General features: G+C 41.2%; 1 protein-coding gene across 1 annotated transcript in view; it reads left to right on the top strand.

Moving 5' to 3' along the window:
* adamts5 (ADAM metallopeptidase with thrombospondin type 1 motif, 5 (aggrecanase-2)) overlaps positions 1 to 18,145 on the top strand; it is a gene marked incomplete at its 5' end in the record, with an annotated part of 44,373 nt that overhangs the window by 13,914 nt on the left and 12,314 nt on the right. The window contains 3 exons of the mRNA XM_084050892.1: positions 7,406 to 7,538; positions 8,623 to 8,790; positions 13,411 to 13,694. Of these exons, the coding sequence (XP_083907018.1) occupies positions 7,406 to 7,538; positions 8,623 to 8,790; positions 13,411 to 13,694 (585 nt within the window). The remainder of the gene's footprint in view (positions 1 to 7,405; positions 7,539 to 8,622; positions 8,791 to 13,410; positions 13,695 to 18,145) is intronic.

Below are 18,145 nucleotides of genomic sequence, written 5' to 3'. Positions count from 1 at the left end.
AGGATTCAGGCTTGCGGTTAAAAATAGGCCAATTCTTGGGGGGGGGGGGGGGGGGTTGCCCTTCATCATATCGTCGGTCCTAAAATGTTGATGTCCTCACAAGTATAGTAATATACTGTGTGTGTGTGTGTGTGTGTGTGTGTGTGTGTGTGTGTGTGTGTGTGTGTGTGTGTGTGTGTGTGTGTGTGGTCGTACAGTAAAAGTGTGCATTTTCCCAGCCCTCCGTGGTGAGTTTCTCTATTTGTTTTGGCACGTAGTGATATTTCACACATGGTATATTTCGTCTGGTCTATATTCTGGACAGATTGTGGAAAGCTCTGCAATCCCAGCCTCACACACACAAGACAGCGCCAACAATCTGCTTAAATAATCGTGAGAATGTGGGGTATTTTGACGTACTTTTACTTTACTTGAGTATTTACTCAACCTATTTCAACACTTCATATATACTCCCCATACAACTGAGAGGCAGATGTTTTACTCCACTACAATTGCTTGAAAACTAGGTACTTTGTAGAGTTAGGTTATTATTACAAAACATGCATTAACCAATTAAGGACTGTTTTATACTTTGGTTATTTGAGAAAAGCTAATCTATACGCTCACAATGCGTAGCGATGTGTCACGTTGCCAGCTTGCAGATCTGCTTTTTTTTGGGACACATTTTGACAAAGGAATATGTGAAATTGACCATTTTGCAGTACTTTTATTTTGTTTTACTTTTACTCAAGTAATGAAATAGGGGACTTTATACTTCGAACAGATTATTTCTAACATTGCATTATTTGGTAGGTTTAGTCATTTCAAATACGATTTCAAATTAGTTTTTTGAGTTTTTGTTTTGTTCTGTTATTATTGCAGGAAAATGTATTTCTATTTCAGAATGTTTACTTACCAGGAAGAGAAAGGCTGTAGTTCCTTAGCTTACTGTAATCATGCTTTTGTTGTTGTTTTGTGTTTCTGTGTAAAAGTCAACATGTTCCCACCGTAATCTGAAGACTCACCTCTTCAGACTCCACCTCACCCCCTAGCACTCACCTCTTCACACTCCACCTCACCCCCTAGCACTCACCTCTTCAGACTCCACCTCACCCCCTAGCACTCACCTCACATTATTTTTAAGCAAACATGTTTAACTCAAATCTTTGCTTTCGTGGTCCCTGGTACAAAACATTTTGAGATGGGGGTCCGCGGCCAAATACATATAATGTTGAGAGTCCTTGAGAACCCTGATACCTACAGAAACATATGTATTTTTTTTTAACTGTAGGAGAAGACATTTGTAGAATCCCCAGAAGCAAAGATTTGAATTACAAATGTTCGCTTTAAAAATATATATATATTTAAAGATGTTCAGGAATTTTCACAAATTTACAAAATAGCAGATCTACAAGTTCATGGCGCGGCACTCAACCCACAGATTATATATATTTTTATAGTATATTCTTTAGACAAATGCTATAGTTTATTGGTTCACCTGTGATCCTAGTTTGACGTAACCTGACTCCGCCAGATCGAAGAAGCTTGCGTCACATTTGTTTCACAAGCTACTTCCATCTTTCTTAATTCCAGCTTTCACCACTATCCAACCAGGCAAGCGAACCGACTACATGTCCCGCTGTGTACCACCAATAGGCAGCAGTTCGCCATAAAATATAAAGGAGTTTCACTTTGGAATGCCCATTTCCATCTGACAGCTACCACATCCTCCCTACCTAGCTATGAAAGAAGACTAATAAGTGAATTGAATACCCAAGTGGATAATTAGACCCATCGTCTTAAATCTTTATGTTCACATAAATATGTAACAGCATCATGTTTTCTTTTCTTTTTGTTTTGTTGTTTTTTGCTTGTTTTTTGTTCGCCTTTTGCTTTAAATATTAAACAAATCAAATTACATGTGATGTAAACGGTAAGGTTCTCACATAAGCCCCCCAAGGGTTTCCTACCTCACCGGCACAACAACTAAATCTTAAAGAGGTGGTGCCATGGTTTTGCACTTTTTCTGTTTTTCATGTGTCTATGAGGTTGATAGAACTTCATTCAGCCCCCTGGTGGTGTTTTTATGGTGTTTTATGTCTTCTCTGACTATTTTGAGTTTATACCTGGAGGCTGAAACCTTGAGGGTCAAACGTGCCAATAGAAAAACAGCCCTTTAGTGACATAGTAAAAAATATACCCTGCCCCTCATTATCATAACACAACAGGTGGGGGCATGAGGAGGAGGAGGGACTAGGACAGGTGGGTGGTGCTAAGGTGGTGGAGGAGGTGCTAAGGTGAGAACCAGGTATACTTAATGAACTGGAGGCGTGTCCACATAAAAACATAATTTTAACAATTTCTGTACACTTTTTTGAAAAAAAAAATCCTCCTAATATAACCATAATACCTGATGATTATGTTTTAGGGGGGGGAGGGGGGGGAATCACTGAAAATCACGGCATCCCGTCTTTAAACTTTCCTTTGGAAAGAATGAACATGTCCTGTATACAAAAAATGTTGTGCAAATAAAATCAAATCAAAAATAAAATATGGGACCTCGATAGCACAATCGATGAAGGGGCGGTCCCTTTTTTTCAAGCTACTTGGCAGGTGATTGGATGGGACCGTCTGTCTATCACCGTCTATCAACCAATCATATCGACGTGTCTACATGACGTATAGTAGCTGCGCCAGCAGTAGTTATTTTGTATATTATTTAACCATGATGAATCGTGAAAGAACTACAACGCAATAAGCGATTCTCGATGGCGTCACATCCGGTCTCGCCAAGATCACGCCCCTAGCAGCCTCTGATTGGTTCGCACTCGCAGCGGTGCAGAGTAGCCTTACTCTCTGAGCGATCCCAGATGGAGGCTGTATTGTGAACCTGTGAAGTCAATACCGCCCCCATCTGGCGGAGTCAGGTTACATTTGGCGAGGCACTACTGCATTTGATGTATGTGATTCCGTTGCTTATAGGCTCTATTCACAGCAGCCATATTATGAAGACATTCACAGGTGTTACCAATGATACTAATGAAGGCTCTGTTCCATTCTGGTCAAACAGAGTCAAGGTGCTGATATTGTGCATGTTGGCTCACTGGAGACACTCTGCTACACCAGTGGGTCTAAAGTTGGGGTCCAGGGACCCTCATGGTCTTCCAAATGGCCCCTTAAAGGTGTGTAACTCTGAGAGTGTACACTCTCAGAGTTGTGGGGGTCGTGGAAACCACTGTGCTAGACTAAATGGAACAGAGCCTTCATTAGTATCATTGGTAACACCTGTGAAATAACTGATAATATGGCTGCTGTGCATAGAGCCTATTGTAAGTCACTCTGGATATGAGCGTCTGCTAAATGCCTAAATTGTAAAAGCCAGAATGGAATATGAGAAATCTGTCTCGTTTTCTGACAGAAGATGCCTAAATTGTTTTTTGATTTTGATTTGATTTGATTTATTTGAAAAGCCATCACCACATGGTCACCGCAGTTCGAGGATAACACAAGAAAGTCCTGAGACTTATTTCCGTTGAGGTCCTCTTACAATTAACAATCAATACGTTAAAAATACTTTACAATACAACACATGTAACTAACGTAACGCTACATAGACACAAGTGACATACACAGTACAGACACAGTACACATTACACAACAATACAAAACACAAGTAACATTCACTGTACTTACATACAAACAATACAGGAACACAAGTAACATACACAGTACACAAACAAGTGCTACCTTATCTTTCCTAGTCTAATGACCCTCTATAGGGGAACCAATTGTAACATAATGCTGTGGTGGAAAGTAACAAAGTACATTAACTCAAGCACTGTGGTTTGCCCAGGACCGGGATGCCTGGAGAGCTCTTGTTCGTGGCCTTTGCCCAAAGTTGGGCTCTATAGGCATAAGTAAGTAAGTAAGTACTGTGCTTGAGTAAAATGTTGAGGTACTGCAACTCTCCACCTTGTGAGCTTGTAGATCTGCTCCAGATATCCATGCGTCTACCTAATGCGTCGTGTCGTTGGCAGTGATTGATGTTAGGAATGTGTTTGTGTGCCCTGCAGTCTTTGCACGTTAACGCCTGATTTGTAAGTAGTTAGGCGCCGAAAAACTGCAGTGTAAAGTAGGCATAATAACTCAGGTGTAAGTGTCTACGTGCAAATTCGCCCGTGTGAATTTGTGACCTTTGACCCTCATTAGGTTGCCTGTCTATCACACAGTGCTGGAAGAAGTACTTTTACTTAAGTATTTTTATTTTCACTCAAGTGAAATTTGCAATACCACAATGAAGAAATACTCTGTATTAGTCCAGTAAAAGTCCTGCATTGATTGTACTTGTGAAAAAAGTACAAAGGTATTGGCATCAACATATACTTAAATTATCTAAATAGATACTACTCATTATGTAATATGCAGTCCCATTTCACAAGTTTTGTTCTTTTTTTTCAATAGTTAGTAAAATGTGTCACAATGTTTTTACAATAGTCGATCTACAAGCTCACAATGCGCCACGTTGCGGCACTTGTAGAGCTGCTATTTTTCTAATAGACAGATGTAATAGTAAAGTGTTTATTGTATGTTTTTTAATAATAATCTAAATCTGCAAAGTAAGTTGTAACTTATGTTTTCAAATAATGGGGTAAAACGTACAATATTTGCCTCTGAGAAGTATTGGAAAATGGACATACTCAAGTAAAGTAAAAGTCTACAGTACTGTACGGTCTGTCTGTCTGCCACGCCCACCTGTCCATCTGCTGCTTTGATTGGCAGACCCATACACTCAATTAGAGTTTGACAGACGGACAGACAGACAGACAGACAGACAGACAGGCAGGCAGGCAGGCAGGCAGGCAGGCAGACAGACAGACAGACAGACAGGCAGACAGACAGACAGACAGACAGACAGACAGACAGACAGACAGGCAGGCAGGCAGGCAGGCAGGCAGGCAGGCAGGCAGGCAGGCAGGCAGGCAGGCAGGCAGACAGACAGACAGACAGACAGACAGACAGACAGACAGACAGACAGACAGACAGACAGACTAACTAAAGTTTTCAAATAATTGTAGTGGAGTAAAAGTACAAAAGTATTGGTATCAAAATATACTTAAAGTACAAAAGTAAAAAGTAGCCATTATGCAGAATGTCCCATTTCACAAGTTTTCAAATGTATAAAAAACTTTTGAAAATAGCAGATCTACAAGCTCACAATGTGTCGCATCGCAACGCATTGTGAGCTTGTTCCAAAGATTCAAATGGACGAAATGTACATAGGGCTGGAGTGGGTAATGTATGTTTTGTAATAATAATCAAAATCTACAAAGTAACTAGTAACTAAAGTTTTCAAATAATTGTAGTGGAGTAAAAGTACAATGTTTTCCTCTGAGATGTGGAGACAAGGGAGTAGAAGTAAAAGTACTGAAAACTGGAAATACTCCAGTAAAGTAAAAAATGATTCAAAATTGTACTTCCACTACACCACTGATACTCACACCAGGGGCCACTTCTTGAACAACCCAGCATACTGTGTCAGGGGCTCCCAGGGGCCACATTTTGTTGAGACGACATCACACTTGTCACAGGTCCGCCCCCTGAACACACACACAGTAGTCACACCAAAGAAACCTAAACTGCAGACATATGGGGAACTATAGCATTGTTACAGCAGTGTTTAACACTTCATATCCACATAACTCTGTGACCATTGCTCCGACCGGCGCAACAAGGGCCTTGATTTGAAGAACATCTGAAAAACTTGTTCTTGAGAACCAACATAGCGACGCCAGGGTGAAAGCGGTTCAAATCCTCCACATCACACCATAAGGTGTGTGTGTGTGTGTGTGTGTGTGCGTGCGTGCGTGCGTGCGTGCGCACGTGTGCGTGCGTGTGTGTGTGTGTGTGTGTGTGTGTGCGTGCGCGCGCACGCACACACACACACACACACACACACACACACACACACACACACACACACACACACACTCAGAGTGTGTGTGAAAAAGAAGCATACATATTTGTCCAATGAGGCAGGTTCTTCCACTATGAATGAGCTCTCTGAAAACAAACAACACTCGCCCACCATGCTGCACAGGCTTGCCTCGAACACACGCACGCACGCACACGCACACACACACACACACACACACACACACACACACACACACACACACACACACACACACACACACACACACACACACACACACACACACACACGCCATCCTATGCGCTGAGCTGCATGACTTGTCTTTTGTTCAGCTCACTTGGCAAGAACAGCCTTTTCTCTCAGAGAATTTACTGTCTATAGTGTGCATGTATGTATGTGTGTGTGTGTGTGTGTGTGTGTGTGTGTGTGTGTGTGTGTTTGTGTGTGTGTGCTCCCGCGTATGCGCTTTTGTGTTTATACTCAATCTCCTCAGTGTGTGTGAGCGTGTGTGCACACATGAGTGTGTGTGTGTGTGTGTGTGTGTGTGTGTGTGTGTGTGTGTGTGTGTGTGTGTGTGTGTGTGTGTGTGTGTGTGTGTGTGTGTGTGTGTGTGTGTGTGTGTGTGTGTGCGTGTGCTTGTTTGCGGGTGCGTGTGCGTGTGTGCGTGCGTGCGTGCGTGTGAGTGCGTGTGCCGTTGTTTTTGCAAATCCATATGTGTGTATGTACAAAATTCAAGTGCGTGCCGGGTATTTGTGTGCGTGCGTGTGTTACGTAGTCCTGTCTGGGCTGGTTGCGTGCATGCGCATGCGCATGTGCATGCGCATGCGCATGCGCATGCGCATGCGCATGTGCATGTGCATGTGCATGTGCTTGTGCTTGTGTGGGTGTGGGTGTGGGTGTGCGTGTGGGTGTGTGTGCGCGTGCAGAACACAGAGCGTGTTGTTCAAATGGTCGCGTCCAAACGGTCGCCCCCCCCCCCCCCCCCCCCCAGAGAGAATGTGTCACACTGCGCCCAGTGGCGCTGTCAGTTCCACTTACACTCTTCCATGTCCACGGCACGCACGTGTGTGTTTGTGTTTGTGTGTGAGTGTGTGTGTGTGTGTGTGTTTGTGTGTGTGTGTGTGTCCACGTTGTAAATGAGCGCATGCACGGTGCACGTGTGTGCCTCCAGCCCCCCAGGGAGAAGGGGGGGCATTGTGATTGACTGATTGATTGACGGGGGGATGGGGGGATGCCCTCCAAGTCCATGGATCTGTGTGAGAGTCAGACAGTCAGTGGATCAATACACACTGAACCCTGGAACCTCTTGGCAATAACTTTGAAACCGTTTAAATACTTAGTTGTGCAGCGATGTCACACCGAAAATTGCTGATCTAAAAGCTTGTAGATCTGCAATTTTCTGACTATTGTTCGGCCATTCTCAATGCCGTCCCACAATTTCTATGTCCTCACAAGTATAGTAATACAAACGTTTGTGTGTGTGTGCGTGTGCAGGACTTGTGCGGGCACCACTCGTGCGACACGCTGGGCATGGCGGACGTGGGAACGGTCTGCTCTCCGGAGAGGAGCTGTGCCGTCATCGAGGATGACGGCCTGCACGCCGCCTTCACCGTGGCACACGAGATAGGTGAGTGAGTGTCTGTCTGTCTGTCTGTCTGTCTGTCTGTCTGTCTGTCTGTCTGTCTGTCTGTCCTACCCCCATTCTGATAAGCACAGAATGTTGCCGTTGAGGTATTCAATTTCGTTTCCACTCGTTTCCACAGATAAATATTGTAGAAAAAGCAGATCTACAAGCTCACAGCTTGTAGCTTTTTTTCAAAACATTGCCTCTTTCTCATAATATTGGAGAATTTGGCCAATGTTTGACCCGTTTTTATAGTATAGTTTGTTGAATACTTTTGAACACTTTTGCAGTAATGGTCTTTTTTTCTTTTCTTTTTTTGAGGTATTAAAATGTCTTAAAAGTCCTTAAAATGTGACTTTACTGTCACCACTGTTCTAAACAGCATAAGGCAGTTTAGAGCACTTAACGATTTGAACTTGTACTTCTGCTATTTCCGCTATTTTTGGATATATCGACATTTCTCAACGTGAAACGAATGTGAGCATTATGCAAAACAATTTCAATAATGTCAAATAATTGCGATTAGACGATTATGTAATCATTGTGAGAGCATGAAATAGCAGGCTTTGTCATGGGCTTTGACCTGTGAGTGAACCGTGAACATCTTGTGTTTATCACCCATTAATATCATACAAGTCTCGACGCGCATCCAACCTGTTTACTTTACAGAATTCCCCACTTTCTGACGGTTTACTGTCTCTGTCTCTGTCTCATTCTTTGTCTCTGTCTGTCTGTCTGTCTGTCTGTCTGTCTGTCTGTCTGTCTGTCTGTCTGTCTGTCTGTCTGTCTGTCTGTCTGTCTGTCTGTCTGTCTGTCTGTCTGTCTGTCTGTCTGTCTGTCTGTCTGTCGGTGCCTCTTTCAATTCTCTTCAATACAATTCAAAGTGGCTTTATTGGCATGGGAAACATACAGTATTTACATCACCAAAGCAAGTATGAAATAAAACGAGCAATAAACAAAATGCATGTACAGTTAAGGATGTATAACAGTGTAGCATTTCAATTTCACAGTCAAAACTTTGTTTCTCTCTCTCTCTCTCTCTCTCTCTCTCTCTCTCTCTCTCTCTCTCTCTCTCTCTCTCCCTCAGGTCATCTGCTGGGACTGTCGCATGATGACAGTAAGTTCTGTGAGGAGCGCTTCGGGGCGAGCGGGGACAAGCGTCTGATGTCGTCCATCCTGACGTCCATCGACGCGTCCAAACCGTGGAGCCGCTGCACCTCGGCCACCATCACGGACTTCTTTGACGACGGCAACGGTGAGTCTGCAAAAAAAAAAAAACGTTGGTTGGAATGCTATGCTAATATATAACTATCTATCTATCTATCTATCTATCTATCTATCTATCTATCTATCTATCTGTATATATATATATATATATATATATATATATATATATATATATATATATATATATATATATATATATATATATATATATATATATATATATAACATCTTTAATGACACAGATGCTCCCCTGGTTTTAATGGGTTAATTTTGTCGGCTAAAACTATGATGAAATCTTTTTTGTTGACTACCTTCCTTCACTGACGAAAACTAAATAAAAACGAATCTATGATGACTAAAACTATGACTATAATTATATATTGACAATTTCATCAACAAAGACTAGACTAAAACGGAAGGAAAATGGAGAAGAGAAAAGGTAGAACTAAGACAATATGTAATTTATGTAATATAAATAATGTATGTAATATATGTAATATAAAAGTACAATACTTGAGTACATGTACTTAGTTACTTTACACCACTGGTTGTGTTGGATGTCACTGTGTTGGATGTCACTGTATTTCCTCATTGAGTGTTGTGACGCTGTGTCAGCAGGTGAAAGCCGGTATTAAACTCAATGTAAATGAGGAAATACAACGACATTCTGGCACAGACTGGATTAACAGACAGACTTTTGGAAAAATACATTGAAAAATAAAATTGAAACAACACAAGTCTTCTATGGGGGTCCCTGGCACAAAATATTGTCAGATGGGGGTCCATGGCCAAATACATACACATGTGGGGGTCCTTGACATGAAAAGGTTCGAGAATGACATTAGGAAGCAAGATCAAATAGGCGACTACACTTTAGAAACAAGCCCCCCCCCCCAAAAAAAAAAGTGCAACCCAACAACTACCAACTTTACAGAAAGTTACTGTATGATTGCTATGGGCTACACGTCTCGAAATAGGGTAAAATAGGCCTATGTTGGAGAAATTGTGGAAACGTTTTTAACATGCATTGGAAAGAATGTGTGGGAACCTTGGCTGGAAAGCCCATTTGGTTCCATGTGTACACTCTCAGAGTTACAGACCCGTAAGGGTTCATTGCACACTCTCAGAGTTACAGACCTGTATGGGTCCATTGCACACTCTCAAAGTTACAGATCTGTAAGGGTCAATTTGGTTCCATTTGCTCACTCTCAGTGTTACAGACCCGTAAGGGTCCATTTGGTTCCATTTGTACACTTTCAGAGTTAGAGACCCGTAAGGCTCATTCGGACCCCTGGTGGTCGCTAGACCTCACATTGAGAACCAGTAGAATAGGGTAGATTCTATACCCATTTCCCCCCACACTATTTATATGATCTCCTCAGATCGTACAATGACAATACATTGTTTCCCTAAGTTTAAAAATACTTTCATAGTTTTTTGGTACTCTTATCTGAGATTTTCCTCTTTGATGTGAGAGAAAGTGCATTTCACTGAAATGCTCACATTTGTACCGTTAGACCAAGCAGGAAATGTCAGCTTTGTTGACGACCGTGGCCCTCGCTCACCACGCCAACTTTCCTAGAAGCCAGAATGCCAGAGAGGCGGCGTTGTGTTGGCTGACATTTTGGAAGGTATAACGCTGTTGGTTCCAGCGCAGTTCACATATAGGCCAACAGCGGTGGGAGAAGCGGTCGGATTTTAATGTTTAAATCCTTTATTCTGAAATTGATTTAACCCATTAAGATCTGAGGCCGATTCTACACATGTCTTCTAATCAGTGCTGTAAAGTAACTAAGTACATTTACTCAAGTACTGTACTTAAGCAGTACTTGAGTATTGTTTTTACTTTACTGGAGTATTTCCAATTTTCTGTACTTTTACTTCTACTCCACTACATCTCAGAGGCAAATATTGAGAGAGATGGAGAGGGAGAGGGAGTGGTGCAAACACTGTTCAGGGGTCTGGAATGACAACAATCCCACAAAAAAAACATCTAAATTGCACAAATATGGGACACTGCAGCAGTGCTACAGCATTGTTGCAACAGTGTTTAAAGGTAGGATAAGTGATCAGTGGTGTAAAGTAACTAAGTAGATTTACTCAAGTACTGTACTTAAGTACAATTTTGAGGTACTTTTACTTTATAAACAAGCAATTGTCTACTTTTACTTCTACTCAACTACATCTCAGAGGCAACTATTGTACTTTTACTCCACTACAATGATTTGAAAACTTTAGTTACTAGTTACTGATATACATTATTACAGTACATCATAAAACATACATTAACCACTTTTGCCCTATATTATATAGGCTATTTGAAAAGCTTAGTAGAGATTGTAGCTCTGCTATTTTCAAACATTTTAGTACTTTTACTTTTGGTACTTTAATTACATTTTGATACCAATACTTTTGCACTTTTACGTACAATTAATTTAAGTACATTTTGAATTCCAGACTTTTACTTTTAACAGAGTACTTCTACATTGCAGTATTGATACTTTGACTAAGTAAAACATTTGAGTACTTTTTCCACTGTAAATGATATATTTTATTTAAGTAAGTGTTAAATTGCTTCATATTCTGATCTAATCATAGCTATAGAGTGTTTTTTTTCGGTAACAGGTCTGTCACACTGTTGTAGCACCCCATATGTGTGCAATTTAGTCATTTCATTGAATCGATTTAGTGATGATTGGAGAAACGGTGTTCCTGAGCCACATTAGGGACCCCTGGGGGCCACTCATGGCCCCTAGTGTGACTGTTGTCACGGCAGACCCTTGTATAATGTGCCAAGTTTGGTGCGGATTGGAGCAACGTGTGCCTTTCAAGTCTGCATGTTACGTTTGTGACGTCCACCTTCGGTGGACCAATTCAACATCGAGTTGCCCACAATCAGTGGTGTAAAGTAACTAAGTACATTTACTCAACTGTACTTAAGTACAATGTTTAGGTATTTTTTACTCTACTGGAGTATTTCCAGTTTTCAATATTTTACTTCTACTCCACTGCAAATAGTGTACTTTTACTCCACTACAATCATTTGAAAACTTTTAGTTACTAGTTACTGTACTTTGTAGGTTTTGATTATTATTACAAAACATACATTGCCCACTCCAGCCCTATATACATTTTGGCCATTTGAAAATAGCCGATCTACAAGTTGACAATGCGTCGCGATGCAACACATCGTCAGCTTGTAGATCTGCTATTTTCAAAACATTTGTATATCATTTATACATTTGAAAACTTGTGAAATGGGACATTCTGCATGATGAGTACTTTTACTTTGGTACAAGTATATTTTGATAACAATACGTTTGTACTTTTACTTAAATAACCTTTTACTTGTAACCAAGTATTTCTACATTGCAGTATTGATACTCTTACTTAAGTAAATATTTGAGTGATTTTTCCACCACTGCCCACAATGTTTAGGTTGCACACTTCCAGCATCCTGATAAATGTAGTTGTAGAAAATTGTTTAAAAAATATTTCCAGGCTGGTAATCCAGCCTGACAGCATGTCACGGGTTCGACTCCCGATCCCGACGACCTTTGCTGGGTGTCACACCGATCTCAGAGTCATTCCACGAATTCGGTACGATTTGCACTTTTTTTTTGTTGAAAAATCGATGGAAAATAATTACGTTTTTGAATAGCCCACACCATTAAGGACATATTTAACATGCAGAAAAACATATTTTCCCATCTCAGGCATTAAATAATATAATATATAATATAATATTTTTATATGGAATAATATATGTAACAGGGTTGAAATTCATAACGGGGTTGAGTGGAACGGGGTTGAGATTTTTTACTGAAGATGGCCATAACTCTACCTGTGATGATTAAGAGGAGACCACATGGCATGCATGACATTAGTCAATCACATATATTGCTGAAATGACAAAGACAATTTAAAATAATAATAGTTTTCTATCTTTATTTCATGTAACGGGGTTGAGTTTTTATGCTTTACGACCACGCTTTGAAAGTATAAATGACCCTAAATAGCTGTATAAGAAGTTCGAAATGTTCCTCTTTCTGCAGCATCTTGCTCAGAAGACTTGTAGAATGCCATCACATGTTGTTGATGCCACTAAAGGGTCAGTTTATACTTTTTACAGAGAGGAGAATGACTTGTGTAACGGGGTTGAGTGTGACTGTGGGACAGAGCTATATAACGTGATTTTAATGATAAATCAACTATTTATTAAAAAACGAAACATGACTAGCAATAGAGTACATTGCTGGTTTTATGTGAATAATATAAGTTATGGATTATTCTACACTTTTAGTAGTCATATCTGAAGGCCAATCTCTCTATCGGCCATTGGGGACATGAAAAATGGGCAAATTTAGGCGGTGTCTACTGTAGAAAAGGCAGATAATTTCAGATATAAAGACAAAATATATAATATTTTGTCAATTGATTCTAAAAAGCGTTTAAAATTTGATTTTGGTGACCCGATGGATACAATACACTTAAAAAGGTCAGAGGGGACTGCAAAGTGTACCGAATTCGTGGAATGACTCCTCTAACCTTCCTGTCAGCCAACTGTTCTATCAATAAAAATACATAATAATGATAATAATAATGTTTCTAAATGGGTATTTGCGGTCTCTTTCCCTCTCCTCCATAGCCGAGTGTCTGCTGGACCCCCCCCGCCAGCCGCTGCTGGGCCCGGAGGAGCTGCCGGGGCAGAGCTACGACGCCGTGCGCCAGTGCAGGCTGGCGTTCGGCCCCGAGTACACGGTGTGCCCCGGCATGGACGTGTGCGCGCGGCTGTGGTGCGCCGTCATCCGCCAGGGCCAGATGGTGTGTCTGACCAAGAAGCTGCCCGCCGTGGAGGGCACCCCGTGCGGGAAGGGCCGCATCTGTCTGCAGGGGAAGTGTGTGGACAAGACACGCAAGAGACACTACTCGGTGAGACCTGGGGGTGCATGGTCAGTGGTGGGAATATGTGTTCAATATGTTACGTGAGTAAAAGTGCAAAAGTATTGGCATCAAAATATACTTGAAGTACCATAAGTAAAAGTACTAAAACGTTTGAAAATAGCCGATCTACAAGCTCACAACGCGTCGCGGTGCGACGCGTTGTGAGCTTGTAGATCGGCTATTTTCCAATAGTCTATGTGTAAAATAGGGCTGAAGTGGTTAATGTGTGTTTCATAATGTAATAATTTACATCTGCAAATTAACTAGTAACTAAAGTTTTCAAATAATATAGTGGAGTAAAAGTACAATATTTGCCTCGATGTGTTAAGCCTTCAGATTTTATCCAAGTAAAAGTATTGAATATTGTAAATACTCCAGTAAAGTAAAACATATCTCTAAAGTGTACTTAAAGGAGAATTTTGGACTAAAGTTTTATTACCTATTCTATGATGTTATGATATCTTTGGATGAATGGTACAGTAGAAACATTTCATAACTCCAGCCCTGGTCCGCCACAGCTTAAAAAGGTGCGCGGATAGGCCTTAGGTTAGATCACATATTTGAATAGCTTTTTTTTTTTTTGTGTGTGAGAGATCTGACGTTCATAGTGACAGAACACTGTCCAAAAAAAAAAAAACAGAAGTCTCGCTAGACGAGATTTCAATCTCGAGATTTCAATCTCGTCTAGCGAGACTTCTGTTTTTTTTTGTTTTGTTTTTTTGGTTGAATAGTGTTCTGTCACTATGAACATCAGATCTCAAAAAAAAAAAAAAAAAAAAAAAGCTATTAAAATATGTGATCTAACCTAAGGCCTATCCGCTTCAACTGTAAGTGAGATTCCCCATTGTAGTGAATGAGGCAGCTTAGAATGCTTTTAAGCTGTGGCGGACCAGGGGTGGAGTTATGAAATGTTTCTACTGTACCATTCATCCTAAGATATCATAACATCATAGAAAATGTAATAAAACTTTAGTCCAAAATTCTCCTTTAAGTACAACACTTGAGTAAATATAGTTAGCTACTTTCCACCACTGGGGGTGGTTAGTGTTATTGGAGTGGTGCGGGACATTCGTGTTTTATAACCTTTTCAACAGATCACAGAAAATGTACATCCATTATAACTCATCGTCTGATCGTGTGTATAGACACACAGGATCCATGCCCCGACCCCCAGAGGAAAACATTTTCACCCGCGAGGTAACTTTCATGGGCCAGCCCACGAGTCTTTAGCCACAAGTCCGAGTCGAGTCTCAAGTCTCTTAAAAAAATAAGAAAAGTTTTTTTTTTCGGGTTCTTTTTTTAATGTATTTATACGATGTAGCCAGTGGTGTCGTTAGGCGGGGGCTTCGGTGGCTATAGCCACCAATGTTTTATTATATATCTATAACCCTAACCTAACCCTAAAACCAAAATAAAGTAACAAAAAACGGGGAAAAAAGTACCCGAATCCGCTGAAATCGCACAGCCGTTGCCTGGTGGGCTAAGCCCCCAACCTAGTAGAGACCTAGCGACGCCTCTGGATGTAGCCTAAGGCTGAAATACAGTTATGATGGTCCACAAACCCCACCCGAAATGAGAAATGCACAGAATGATTGTTTCATTCTCTACAAGCTCATAGCGCGGCACTCGGTGCCGCAGTATGAGCATGTAGATCTGCTATTTTTGAATTGCCAAAGAAATCTACAAATGATACAGATGCGTTCCTGGTCTTTAATATGACCAATTTCAAGACAAGAGTTGTGTAGTGGGAACTGCACAGTGATCTGACCACACTTTGTCGTGCATGTGTGTAGGACGCATACGTATACTGGGTTTTAAGTGCTTAATGATCTGATGGGGATTAGAGTGGCCTGATAGTACTTTGAGTGCAAGAGAGAGAAACAAACAGCGTTGAGGAAAGAAGAAAAGAATGTTTGTAAGTGTTTATTTGTCACATGCCGTTTTGAAGGCTCTTGGCAGGCGTGTGTGTGCGTGTGTGTGTGTGTGTGTGTGTGTGTGTGTGTGTGTGTGTGTGTGTGTGTGTGTGTGTGTGTGTGTGTGTGTGTGTGTGTGTGTGTGTGTGTGTGTGTGTGTGTGTGTGTGTGTGTGTGTGTGTGTGTGTATCCTGCCCAGTGTCTTATTGCATTCCATTGTGCCTCTCTGTCTGTCTGTCTGTCTGTCTGTCTGTCTGTCTGTCTGTCTGTCTGTCTGTCTGTCTGTCTGTCTGTCTGTCTGTCTCTCTCTCTCTCTCTCTCTCTCTCTCTCTCTCTCTCTCTCTCTCTCTCTCTCTCTCTCTCTCTCTCTCTCTCTCTCTCTCTCTCTCACTCTCTCTCTCTCTCTCTCTCTCTCTCTCTCTCTCTCTCTCTCCCTCTCTTTGTCTTAGTTTTTTTTGTGTCTTTCTACCTCAAAAGTAAAGAATGGGCCTCATTCATTCACCAATACCTTTGTGAATGTTCTTCTTAAAGTGAATTCCTAAGAGAAGTTGAGTCAGATTCATGAAACGTTCTTAAAATGCAGAATTGTTCGTAACTATGTTCTTATGATGATGAATCCCAATCCTTGTAACTTGAAGGGGTGTGCCAGTTAATCCCAATTATCATAGGTTAACGCCCCACCTATCCTAATTTTCTCCGCCAGGCCGAAAGGCATGGCGAGAGTATGTTTTACCCCCTGTCCTTCCGTCTGTGTGTGTCCGTGTGTCATTCTGTCTGTGTACAGCTAATCTCTGGCTTGATCACAGCGAAACTGTGCCTACACACTCCCTGGATTTTTTTACATGGGCCTTGTATAGCGCCACCAGGAGGCTGATTTGTGCAAAAAAAAAAAATCCTGCAAATCGGTACACAGTATCTCTATAGTCATTAAACCAAACTGGTGTTTCAGATTTTTCATATTCCATCCTGATTGCCTAATATTGGCTTCCAAAGTTTGCAGGAGTACTCCTTTTTGAAAAAATGCCTCAAATCATGAACACAGCATGCAATTTCCGTGACATTTTGCACGCACATTTCCATTAGGCCGAGGAAGAAATGCCACTTGAAAATGTTCAAATCAGCCTCATGGTGGCGCTATAACAGGCCAATTCGTGTTTTTACCTTTAACTGCACCGATCTGTGTAAAACTTTGTATGCACACTCTCTGGAGGCCAAGGAAAAACCTTTGCCCTGCATTTTTCACATTCGCATTTTATAGCGCCACCAGGAGGCCGACTTATGTAAAACATGTTTTTTTATATTAACACATCGGGTGCCGGCATTTTTTCATAACAACTTACGTTGGGTGCCAGCATTCTCCCCATTGACTGCGCTTTGCTGTTTAAAGCTTTAGACTCCATGACGAGCAAATCCACGTAAAAAAAAGCATCCATTCATGTTGAGCGATGACCCTGGCTACAGCCTGGAACCATAACATTTCACTCGAGAGTTACAACGGGGGGGGGATCACGCATCGCGCGTGACCGGTTTTCACCACCGGAAACGGATTCGGAGATATAGACGTTTTAACGAAGGAAATAGACAGGAAGCGGATGGAAGCCATGTTTTTTGTTTCCGGTGATCTATCTGGCCCTTCCTTCTCAAGATCACAATGGGTACTCCCAGAGCTGCTCTAGTCCCGGCCGTGCGGAGAAAAACGAAAAAAACAAAAAGACTGAAAACACGGTTCAGACCGTGAACGGCACCAGAGCGCTACTATGTAAACACACGGTTCAGACCGTGATCGGCACCCGATGTGTTAAGCCTTCAGATTTTATCCAAATTTCAAGCAAAACGGTACACATGATCTCTATAGTCATGTGATCAAGACGGATCTGTTTGATTTTTCATATTCCATCCTGATTGGCTAAGATGACATCTAAAGTTTGCAGGAGTGGCCCGTTTTGAAGAAAATGTCACAAATTATGAACGCAGCATCCGATTGTGGTGAAACTTTCCACGCAAATTCACACTACATTGAGGAACAAATGCCACCCCTTTAACAATGCCTATTATAGCGCCACCAGGAGGCCGATTTTTGCAACACTTTTCTTTTTTATATTACTCCTACAAATGTTGTCTTAACATCACGCAAATCTGTACACATTATCTCTATAGTCAAGTGATCAAGACGGAGAAAAAGTACTTACATTTGTTACTTAAGTAAAAGTATCAATACTGCAATGTAGAAAGTAAAAATCCGGAATTCAAAATTGACTTGAGTAAAAGTACAAAAGTATTGGTATCAAAATGTATCAAAAGTAAAAGTACTCATTGTGCAGAATGCCCCATTTCTCATGTTCAAAATGTATAACAAATCTTTTGAAAATAGTCGTTCTACAAGCTCACAATGTGTCGCATCGCGACGCAATGTGAGCTTGTAGATCTGCTATTTTCAAATGGCTGAAATATATTTAGGGCTGAAGTGGTTCATGTATGTTTTGCACTTATAGTCAAAATAAGTTTTCAAATAATTGTAGTGGAGTA

This window comes from Gymnoscopelus microlampas (genome assembly GCF_963454915.1).
Source record: "Gymnoscopelus microlampas genome assembly, chromosome: 24".
Classification (NCBI taxonomy): domain Eukaryota; kingdom Metazoa; phylum Chordata; class Actinopteri; order Myctophiformes; family Myctophidae; genus Gymnoscopelus; species Gymnoscopelus microlampas.
This window is presented reverse-complemented; position numbering and strand designations above follow the sequence as displayed.